Source organism: Echiichthys vipera (assembly GCF_963691815.1).
Source record: "Echiichthys vipera genome assembly, chromosome: 1".
NCBI lineage: Eukaryota > Metazoa > Chordata > Actinopteri > Perciformes > Trachinidae > Echiichthys > Echiichthys vipera.
The window spans coordinates 30,095,539-30,107,735 of record NC_139826.1 but is presented as its reverse complement, the minus strand read 5'-3'; the positions used below and the strand labels follow the sequence as shown (position 1 = coordinate 30,107,735).

At 40.9% G+C, this 12,197-nt stretch overlaps 1 protein-coding gene across 9 annotated transcripts in view; it reads left to right on the top strand.

Annotated features, from left to right (window-relative positions):
- Window positions 1-520: 520 nt before the first annotated feature.
- baz2ba (bromodomain adjacent to zinc finger domain, 2Ba) overlaps window positions 521-12,197 on the top strand; it is a 67,690-nt gene continuing 56,013 nt past the window's right edge. For 8 of the 9 annotated variants that reach the window (XM_083911089.1, XM_083911086.1, XM_083911088.1 and 5 more), the window contains exon 1: window positions 10,400-10,482. In XM_083911089.1, the coding sequence (XP_083767215.1) occupies window positions 10,462-10,482 (21 nt within the window). In that variant the 5' untranslated portion in view covers window positions 10,400-10,461. Of the gene's footprint in view, window positions 706-10,399; window positions 10,483-12,197 lie in introns of those variants that run through there. The other variant, XM_083911083.1, reaches the window with a different exon arrangement.

Below are 12,197 nucleotides of genomic sequence, written 5' to 3'. Positions count from 1 at the left end.
TGGGGATTGTACAACTTTTCAAAAATATTTGCATACAGGTGTAATTTGATGTACTACTGTATTTAATGTAAATCCACCTACATTCAAACCACAATCGACATCATAATAACAAATCAAACTGATCAAAGTTATTTGAAGTTATGTGTTTTATGGGGGAAAAAAACATAAATAATTTCAATGCAGGTTATTTGTTTATTCTGTATTATTTGTTTACACTAGTGGCCGATGATCGCCATAGGTCTGCAATGGTATCTAATGCGCCATTAACAACAACATCATAAATAAAGTTCATCCCTGCCAGTGCATGTGTGTGTAAGAGAGGCTTAATGACAATGTCGCATTTAAAGTAATAACAGCGGTCAATAAACTGTGTTCGTCGCTTACAACGGCACGCTGCACAAATAATAAGTTTTCTTTGTGTGGCAGTAGTGAGCTGACGTCAGGTCGGTTCCTTGAAGTGGAGCTGAATAAACCTTGAGAAGAGTCTCCTTCAATCTGCTGTTAGTAACTAACACACACACACTCACACACACCGAGACTCAATTACTGCCCAATTCCCTTCTTTATCATTCGTCCCCGACCTCTCTTTCATAACCAAAACCGACCAAGGAAAAAAAGAAGGCGAGAAGACCGATCCGAAGTGTTTAGTTGAACTAAAAAAAAAGCCCACGTTGGAAATAAGTAAAGTGTCGAAACTAAAAAAAGGTAAGTGTTTTATTTCACTGACGCTGTTTCTCATCACAGGCGATGAGCTGCGTAGAGAGCTGGCTTCGTTTCTACTTTCTTGGCTTTCTTTTTTCCACCTTATGTAAACTGGTTAATGGATAGTTTCTTGTGTTACGCTACAATGTATTCGGTAGCGGTACATTTGGTCAAAAGTGTAAAGTTTGTTTCTGTTTAACTATAAAGCGAAGCGAAGTGTTTTTCCTTCTCTCTTCTGAGTGAGTGGTGACCTGATAGAGGGAACCGTCTTTGTGTCCCTCCGCTTCTTCTCTCTCCTCGCACCGTTCATTTGATAACTTGTTTAATGGTTGAGAAATTCAACTTTTTAAAGGGTTTTATGGTGTTTTGCTTGTGTCAACCGTGTGATTGTTGCTTTTGGTTGGCGTATTTTTGTGCTAGATGTTCGTCGGTAACCGTTAAATGAGTGGTAACTAGGCTACGAGGCACTGGACAGCCGTTGGTCCGTCCGTTAAAAATCCATCCAGTCTGAATAGTCCCCTCGACGCGAAAATAAAACAATTAGCGACAAATACACAAATACCCCCGTCGGTTCGGATTAACCTGGATGTATAATATTGTTTTCTTTCTCCACAGCGGGTCGGAGTTTTTGAGCTTTTCGTGTTATTGCTGCTCCAGCCTGCCGGGGAGCTGCTGCTATCGCGGTCGCTTCCTCAAACCGAGAGAGGCACGCAGGCGAAGCTAGTGCAGCCGCTTGGCCGAGTTGTTGAAATTTATCCCTTTGTGTATATTACAATATCCTCCATTTTTTCTGCCCCTTCCAAAACAACAAGCCTCTCGCCATCTTGGTTATTTTAAATTCGTCCCTCAACTAAGCACCCCGTCTACCTCCCCCCCCTTACTATCTCTCTCACACAAACACACACAGGCTACTTTAAAAGGAAATGGATCCACGTTTTTTTTGTCGCAAGTTTTACCAAAAGTTTTTGACTTGTTAGGAAAAAAATGAGACGCAGGGTCGAGTCCTGTGTGTGTGTGTGTGTGTGTGTGTTTTATAGAAAGAACACGAAGGTGGTTAATAGACTGTCAGAAGCCATTTTTATCTTAAAGATGGGACAGTTATGTGGTCGAGTCGTTTGCTTTAAAAAAGCAAATATAAAGTGACGTAGTGCTATATGTCAGGATTGTGATTTTTGGAGAGGCAGGTGGAAATGGTGGTGTTTTGGCTCAGCCTCAATTAAACAAATGTATCTGTGAGCTAATATGTTGTTAAATGTGATTTAAAAGTTTACTCAGTGCTGATTTATGTTTATCTTCGTAACTAAACATGAATGAAGGAAGGAGGGAAGCAAGGAAGTAGGAGGGAAGGAAGGAAGGAAGTATGTTAATGACCAAGAATCCTAATAAGGGAAGAGCAGTCAAAATGAAATGTAACTGATGTCGCTGCCAAACAGCCTGATTAGACATGCTTTGAATGGCAGATTTGTTTGAAAGAATTATGTTATTAATTTGGTATTTATTGCCCCTTTTAAGAAAGCTTTATTGGTGTCTTGGTGTTGTTAACACAAAGTTGAATTGATGTATGATTGATAGATTGACATACTCGAACATGTATCTCGTCATCATTACACGCACAACGTTTGAATCACCTCTGACTGAGCTATACAACGGGTTTGCAACAGTTTAGAAAGGACACCCTTGGAAATGTATTTAATTCCTGTCATCCATCTTACCGAAGGTGTTATTTTAGATAATGCATTTCCTCTGTCCCTCACAGTGAAAGACTTGATCTCACTTTCTTCTCCCCATGTCCTGGAATCAGTTTAAGAAAGAGGAGGGGGAAAGAAAACTAACGGCACAAATGGTTTGAAATGGAAAAATCTGATCATTTAACCTCCCACCTCTTTTGTTTGTCCGTTTATTGCTGCAAAGCTGGAGTGCAGAGGAGCAGATGTTTAGCCAAACATGAAGGCGCGGTGCCTCTGTCCTTATGGGGATGGCTCTCCCTCCTCTCACTGCTGATGCATCGACGTGACAGCTGCTTGATTTCATGGAGTAGCTAAGAAGCCATTAGTAGTATCAGTGAATTGAAACGGAACAGTTTCTCACAGTTTTCTATCACTGTTCTAACTATCGGCTTGTCGGCGTCAGTTTGTGCATATTTGTTTATGTCTTCATCTGTGTGTATGCGCAAGTGCTGCAGCTGAACATACAAACCAACAAGAAGTGCTAATATATTTGTGCAGTGTGTTTTTTTCCCATAATTTGAGAGAGAGTGAGCAAGAGCAAAAGTGAAAAAAGGGGAACAAATCTGTCAGAGTTTGTTTGCCATGTTGGTTTGAAATGAAAGCACACTGTGCTACCTCAAGCACACTCAAATCAGAGATGTCTCTTCTTGCCATGCCAAGAAAAAAAAAAAATCAACTGTGGGCTGTAGTTTTATTCTCTCTCTTGTTCCCTCTCTCTTAAATTGGAACTGTTGTTTTTGAAGAGATAAAGGAGGACTTCCGCTTGACTTGAACATTCAGGAATTAAGAATAGACATAGTTAAGCCCTATTTGCATGTCTACCAAAGTCACAGCAAACGGTTGCTATTGACTAAGCTGATTAGGTGAAATTAGGTTCACGAGCTCTGTGTCTGGGGGTGCTGAATCTGACAGAACTTGGACAGCTTTTGAGAAGACAATCCCATGCGCACACATGGCTGTATTCTCTATAATCCTTTACTATTGAATATAGGACTATCTGTTTTTTTTGGCTTTGGAGGAAACCCATAGTTTGTGTTCTTTTAAAAAATGAAGTGAAGTGAGATTTATTAGGTGTGCATGATGTATCGACCATCGGTATATGAGGCAGTGCTCGTTTTAAAATATGTTACAGTATCACTTTGTACTGGGAGTGATATTACAATGAATGTATCGGGCATGTGAATGATTCATCTCTCAATTACAAGTGCATAAGTGTGCACTTAAATTGATTTCTGCTGTAGCACAGTATTTCTGTTAGATGTGACAACCAATAACCTTTTCTGACAATCATCAACTTTTGTGATGATAAAGTTGAGCCTAGGTCCACATTTTGATGTTAACCAAAACTAGTTTTCACTTATGGCTACCGTGTGACAGTCGACACTTAAGGGATCACCTGTTTTTTCGTAAAACAATTCAAGAAAAAAGTGAATGCAATACCAAACGTGCTTATCCCCCTGACTGATTTCAGAAACCTTTAAACTATAGTGTTATTAAGAAATTTGAATGAATCAGGTGTTTGCATCTCTGCCAAGGATCATACTTACAGTACAGTTTAACAGGGATATTAAACTAAAATGTATATCCATATTGATATCAGTATTGACATTGGAGTTATTCAAAACGTTAGTTTATATTTCACTGTTGCACATCCCTAACAGTGAGTTTGTTGCTGATTAAGCCTTGACTTTTTCTATGTGACAAGATATATCCAAATGTAAATCATGCATGCTTTAGATATGATAGCATGAAAATTAAATTGATATGACGGAGAAATAATAATTTTCCATTACCATACTCTTATTTAATACTTTTTATGGTTTTTATAAAGTGCTATATAAAGTCCGTATTACTCCTCGCCTAAATATTTCATGCCACTTTGATTTTATATTTAGACAGAGATTAATTAGACTTACAAACAATCGATTGATAATAATGGCCATCTGGAAGCCCTGTCAAATCTCTGAATGTTAGCGCTGACACAGAGCTGCGAAATGTTGAGAGGAAGTAGAGGTCTGCTCTGTGTTAACCAAACGATTCAAGAACTAATGTAAGACAGACTCCTGATCATATTTCCTCATCCCTCGCCATCAGTCATCCATTTACGTATAAATGTTCATGCACATAAAGAGAACAAAAATGATAGCTGAAATAATGTACCAAGAAACGGCCGACTTTAAACAGATGTTTTTGAAGAAGACATTAATCCTGTAAGAACTAATGGTCCTTTGACAAGACGCTGCATTTTAGCGAAAGCCCTAAAAGCTTCTAGGCATTAGATTGATAATGCCTCTTATTGTTACAGATCAAATTGGTTCTGCTGTGTGTCTGTCTTGGCCTACTGTTTTGTGTGTGCGTGTTACAGGCCCATGCAGGCGGCTCACGTATTGATACGTGTTTACATGGCCTCACAGGTTAATGTCCTCTCAGCTGGAAAGTTGGTTAGCTCTCAGATGATCTACCTAACCTTATGTTACCTTGCTATTTTGGTAGCGCTGCATGTTGCCTGGATGTTCTGATAATCATCAGGGTACACAAATAATTGTCTAAAGTGCATGCTCAGTGACGGCGACTGTTAATGTGAGCCTCTTCAAATATTCTGTCTGTATTCAAGCAGAAATGTCTGCTTGTGTCTGTATAATGAGAAATGCATCTATGTTTTGAAAGTCAAGCTAAGGAGTTAATGCACATATGCCTCCTGTTGTAGAAACAAATGAACTATCTCAACTGTTAATTAAGACTAAACAAATCAACACCCAGTATGATTGTCTCTACATTTCTGTGTGGATTACATATGGTGGATTAATTTACAAACAATAAGCAGTGTAAAGTACAAGTGGGTCACCCCGCGTTGACTTTCAGGAGACAGAAGACAGAGCGGCCAAATTTGGGAGGGAAAGGCGATAAGCTGCTTCTTTGCTGTTCGTCCCCTGGGCCTCTATTTATCATTCAATGTGAGAATTTCCTTGATGAAAGTCAAGGTTGTTTGTGCTTGCTCTGTCTCGTTGGGATGCCTGTTTTTCCACCAGCAAGGTGAAAAGGTTGATTTTCCCCTCCAAAGAGATGCCTTGTTTGGAAAGTCCAGGCTAGTTTCTTTTAATGAAGTCTCAAAAGGTCCTGATGATTCTTCCACTTCAGGGCTGTTTTTGTTTTCTACATTAGCGCAGAGGCGAAAATACAGATGTACTTCTCGTTTTGTGGAGCCATAGAACAGCATTCAAACATGTCCTAATAATTCACTGTTTGTATCCATCACCTATTCATGCGGTTAAGACATAGCTGAGAAGGTTATCCCTTTATGTGAGCTGAAAGCATTCATTTATGTGGTCTTTATAAAACCTAAAAGTGACAAGAAACAAAAAATATGGCAACATTATGAATGCATTTTTGCTATTGAAAAGAAATCAGTGCTATTTGGCTATCTTGAAACCAAGACACTCAGTGTCTCTTAACATTAGCTGAAATAGCCTGTATTAAAACAGCATAAACGGGATATAAGGGGTTTTGTATTCCTATAAAAAACAGCAAAATGTTGTCTGCTGTTTTTCTCCCCTCCTTTCTGTCTTGTCGAGGTGCCCATCATTTTGTTTCAGCAGGAACTTGATTATGGAAATGTCGAGGAGGTCTGGAAAACCTTCTAGTTTGATGTTTACCACACCTTGCCATTCTCAATCTGTAGAATGAGGCCTGTATTTACACTTTTCTCTGCAATTTATCTAGGCTGGCTGCGCTCAGATGGGAAAAGGACACTGGGAATGGAAAAGAAATAGGAAGAAGGTTTCGGATGTGGGAATGGGAATGATATTGGTTTCTTTATTGGTGTGCCTCTTGGGTCAGGGGGGCTCTTGATGATACTATAGAATCGCTTGAAGAAGGCAGGGGAGCTGTGAGCCTTGGTGGGCGATAAGACGCACGTAGACACACAGATACAAACATCTACACACACACACACACTTGCTGTCAGAACACAGGCATTTACGCATAGGGACAGGACACACACACACACACACACACACACACACACAAATGCATGAGATTGCGCCTCCTCGACAGCCCCCGTTTATTGATCTGCTTCAGCATTTAAAATCTGGTCACTGCTGCCACAAAGGCTTTTTATTTTAGCTGTGCTGGCAAAGCCTGCTCCAAGCTAAGCCAGAATTTTAAATATTTTAACTCCTAAGGAACGCCATGAGAAATGACAAGGATAGAGAAAAAACAAATAGGAAAGCAGCTATATGTGTATTTGTTCAGAACCATGTTTTATGTAAACCGCACTGGTACAATCAGCTCTCACTGTGTCAGCTGTGTAAGCGCTAAAAAAATCTGCATATACAGCACCCTTCCTATACTACCCTTTCCTTCATGAAGTTTTTATCTGGAATTCATGGGCATCCTTTATTTCACTCCTGAAAAAAGTTAGAGAAAAGGAACAAGTATTCTCTCTCAATATAACTGAACTCAGCACTGACCTACATGGTCTTGCCTTGTTACCAGTGCAGGCTGAAATGCTAGCAGTCAGTGGATTAGTCATTACTGGACCCGGGACAAGCTGCTGTTTTTAGCATTTTAAAGTTAAAAATGGATATGTGTAGAGAGGCGACTCAACGATGTCTAATCCACAAAAGCCCCATAGCACGCAGCCTTACAGTTATTGCCATCTCTTTCTCTGTTCACACAGGACCTAAACAAGGTGTTAAAACATTTATTTCCCCCTTTTCTTCTAAGGAAATGTTCAGTTAGTCCCAGGTGGTGTAGAGGAAATGATCTGACTAACCCTCTTCACACTACATTTTGAAATAATTTGTCTTGAAAAGGTCAAAGCCCATTTCAGCTATTTCGTAACACTTCCCCATAGTAGTGAAAATTTATGTTGCATTAACTTTACTTATTAAAAAAAAACACCACGCAGCCAAACCACAAGGGCTTCTTCACGCAGTTAAACCTACTGCTGTTGTTGTTTTTCTCTTGTCCAGCTATGAAAGCCTGGCCCCACTCGGTCTTTGGCATTGTCCCGCTTTCCCCCTCTCTCTGTCTCTCTCACAGTCTGTCTGTCTGTCTGTCTGTCTCTCTCTCTTTCGCTTGCGCTCTCTCTTTCTGAACGATGACACTGAGAGACAGCTGTAACGTGAGACGCCTCTCGATCCTGGCAGGGGCTTCGAAAGCCGAGGCAGAAGGGAGGGTGAGGGCCTTTATCTGAGACTGGGGGCGCTGACCTCCCTCATTCCCCTTCTCTTTTTCTCCTCCTTTCTCTCTCTGTCTCTATGTCTGCTAGCATATCCTATCCTCCCCCCACCAACAGAAGCCAAGACTGCACTCTTAAAAAGTGTATTGTGGAAACACTGTCCCCTCATAGCAAAAACCTGGTGAATGAAAGTGTGTTGCTGCTGTTTACACCATTTAGAGCTGCATGTTGCTTTTTAATTGCTGCTATCTCCTCATCTTTTGTCTGAGTTAGATGGATGTAACTCATGTAACGTTGCCACGGCATTACAGAATATAGTCAGTGATAATTGAGTGACATATGCTTGTGATCTGCATGAGACATGACACTTTTTGTGTATGTGCGCATGTGTGTTTGGGTGTAGATGGAAACATCCACACATCCCTTGGACTCCAGGCTATGGCTGCTAAATCCTCTGTGAGAGCTCCCGTGTGTAATCCAAACATTTAGAGCTAATTTAAGCATGCAGGCAGGAGCAGCATCCTTTAGGAAACAACAGCTCTCTCTGGCTCTCTCTCCCTCTCCATCCTCCACTGTGTGTGTGTGTGTGTGTGTGTGTGTGTGTGTGTGTTTGTGTGTGTTTGTGTGTGTGTACTATCTATGTATGTGTTTGTGTGTGTCTTGTTGTCGCTGGAGGGAAATGAAAGCACTCAATCACTCACCTGTCAGAGTACTTCAAATTCTGATCATAACACACACACACACACACACACACACACACACACACACACACACACACACACACACACACACACACGGACACACATGGACACACGCGGACACATATGTGCATACACACTTACCCCTGAGGCTTTGACAGCACTGGCCCTTTATTGACTCCCTTGATCAAGTAGACAGCAGATCCATTTAATAGAAGCTCCACACATGCACACGCACACGCACTCACACACGCACACACAAACACGCACACAGGGGTTGAAATCAAAGTGGATTCACATCTGCTCTCCACACAGCTCCACTGTAGCATTTTCCTGAGCTGGTAGTCATTTAAAACTGTGGCTGTATTTGGTGTTGAATTAAATCTTGAAAGCCAATACTAATACACGTCATAACGTTTTTCATTGCGGGGTATATTCCTTTGTCATAGTTGCAGTTGTCATTACACCAAAACAGCTCTATTTCACCTCTTCACCACATCTTGTGTTATTGTATGGAGCGTAATCATGTCATAATACAAGCCCAGCCTGGGTTATGGGCATGTTCTGTTGGCCTTGGCCCCTTTGCTCCCCACTTGGCCATGTTTTGTGCTGAGTGTTTTGGAAGGCCAGTTAGCCAAGAGGGTGCTGGGAGGAGATGTGACAGCTGTGTTGGTCATGACTACTCTGACCTTCACACGTCATCTTGATGGATCATCAAGGCTGTAACTATACACCGAACCTGTTGTGTGGGCCTGTGCTAGGCTGATTATCCACTGGTGATGATCTGGTCACATACTATACTGATACAATTGTTCCAAATGCAAGTGTGGAGAGTCACCAGCGAGGCCAGGCAGGTTGACTGCATATCAGAATGAGATTTATCTTTGCAAAGAAAAGCAAGCGAAGGAAGTGGATTGTCTAATGCAGCAACAGGCTCTCTGCCATTAAGAGAAGAGTTATCATGGCAACACAAAAACATGCGTACATACACAGACACAAAAAACACACACACACACGCACAATCGTGCCTGGTATATATTCTACCTCTCACAAATGGATTGCACTAATGTTCTGAGCTTTTTGCCAGTCTCAGAGCGCTTTAGTTTGTGTGTGTGGTGTAACCCTTTCCCTTGAGATGGCACTTGCTCCATCAAGGAAGAAACCATTTAGTGGAATGACAAACACACACATCCACAGCAGCACCGGGAGGCTGGGAGGATTTGAATTGCACGTAGACAAACGTTTCTCACACAAGTTCTTTATTCCTCCACCCGCTCCCTACTTTGCCCCGAACATACACTTACTCTAGATACAAAGGTAGTTGCAGAGATTCCATTTTGTCAGCTTTCAGCCCCAGATCATGTAACAATAAAAGATGCTGCCCTGCAGTTAAACACTGCCAGTAAATCACAGGGCAAAGAAAGCTGGGAGAAGCACTTATTTTTAAGCAGCATGAGAGACCACACTGGGGGGAAGGGGTTGAGACAGATAGGGTATGACAGAGAGAGAGAGAGAGAGGAAGAGAGAGCTTCTTTGTGCACTGTGTACTGGCATTGTGTGTGATGAAGAGATGAATCACTGCTATTTAGGGATTGGTTTCCTGCAACTGATTGTGTGACGACTCGGTGGCGGACAGACTGTCAAGACTTGCCTGTTTTGTTCTGGGGGCTTCAGGAAAATGTCTGCGGCCAAGTCTCTCTAGCTCACTCCCACAGGGCCCGGTGTGCCAGAGATCAACAGAGACAACAGAGACAAACACCTCACCAGTTTCGCTCTTCTAACAAGGCATCAAATATTAAAAAGCAAGGGATTTTACGCCAATCTCAATATGTGTATTTTCAGAGTACACTTGTTTTCCATGCTCAAATAGCAGCCGTATTTTGTAAAGGAGGCTCACATAAAAACATTGTGACCTTTTCTTTTTCTTTCTTTCGTTTTTCTCTTTCTTTCCTTGTCTTTGTCTCTCTCTCTTTCTGTCGCTGTTACAGACTCTTGTATTTAACCCTGTGCAGATGCCTGAGAGCCGCTGTATGAATCCTAAAGTAAAGTCAACATGTGTGTGGCTGAGGCAAGGGGGTAGATTAGGGAAACCAAACAAGACAATTCAGAGAGACATCATAACAGTTCTGTTGTACGCTGTCCATGTGGAAGCATGCCTGCTGTGTACATGCAGGTAATTATGACTATTCAGATAATTCGTTTTTTTCCCCTTTTAAGTTAATTAGATGGAAATGACTAAGTAATGATGGCTATAATAAAAATGACATTTTGATTGTTACTAAAAAAGTAATATGTTTACTAACATAACTTAAGGCAGTAATTTGTTGTATCACTTTGGTCGTTATAGGCTATAACAAATAGCTTTGCGTTGCTTTCAAAAACGTGATTACATGTGTTCTCTCTAATTAAACAAATGCATTGCTAAACCTTTGGCTTATGTGATGAAATGTTAAAATCCTACTAATTATTTAATCATTCATGTTTTTTTATTCTATTTGATGGTAATGTTTTATCATATAGAGCTGAAATAAGTAGTTTATAAATTCATTATTAGATCATTAAACTGAAACTGTTGTGATAACTGATTAATCATCTTAAGGTTTTGGATTGTCTGACAAAATTAGCAATTTGGGCTTTTAAAGGATTTTAAAAGGGATATAATATACTTTTGATATTTTGTATGCCAAATGATTAATTGAAAAATAATCTGCAGATTAACTGATACTGAAAATAATTGTTAGCTGCAGCACCAATATCAGACTGACATGATTTATAAGGACGTTGCATCTGAAGAAGGCTACAAGAAAAAAGTATGTGTTTTTGTAATATTTTATCCATCTGCCATTGATTTATAACCGGTTAGAGCTTACAGTAAAATGAGGTTAATAGACTAACAGCCTGATTCTCAGTCAGGCAAATGATGGCAGACAGCACTGGCTTTCTTATCCAGTGTAATTCACCTGCCTCGTGGCTGGCAAATCATTTTCTGTGCTGAAGCCCTATGAGCAGAGATCCTTTAATCATCCACTAATAGGCTTTTATGAAAAAGCTGAAGATGAATTCAGCCTACCTGGCTCTCTGTTATCATTATCACCGCGATGAGTTATCAAAGTATTTGTGTGTCTGTGGATTGTCCATGCATGCTTGTGTGTTTATCAGTTTGTCTGTGCAAGAGTGTAGATAATGATGGGAACCATTGCAGTTCGATTAGTGCGGTTATTATCACCGCCAGTCTAGGTGATTTCTGTTCGGTGATGAATGCAGCTGTAATGACAGATGTGCATTGCATTATGAGCCACAGACTTTGACATGACTGGAGGGCATCTAGAAAGACAAAATCACTTAGGCTCATTTACACTACATGGTTCGGCTCAGCTTGACTCAGTTAATTCACTTTTGGTACCACTGCATTTCTTTATATCGTTTTCCACTGCGGATAGTGCCTCCTTAGTGTAGGTGGGATTCTCAGCTAATCGCTGCAACTTCATCACCTCCAACACAACACTTGCTGGATCCTTTCATTGGCAACAATGTCTGCACTTTGGGGCACCCAGTAGCTCACCTGGTAGAGCGGGCGCCCCATACACAGAGGCTAAGACCTCTCAACAGCAGTTTGGGTTTTGACTCCAACTTGCAGCCCTTTGGTATATGTCATCTCCTTTCTCATCCTCATTTCCTGTCAACCTTCAGCTGACACAATCAAAAAAATAAGGCAGATGTTTGCACTTTGTCAAGTGTACGGTGTAGTGCATGGTGTTTTGTATGCAGCAGTTTTGCGAGTTGCCTTTTTTAAAACTCTGGGTCTAGTGAATAAAAAAAGGCCGCTATTGATGGTAGCTTGGCCATTTAATAATGTCAGGTTTGTGCAGGATGCCCTGTGTCGTGCTA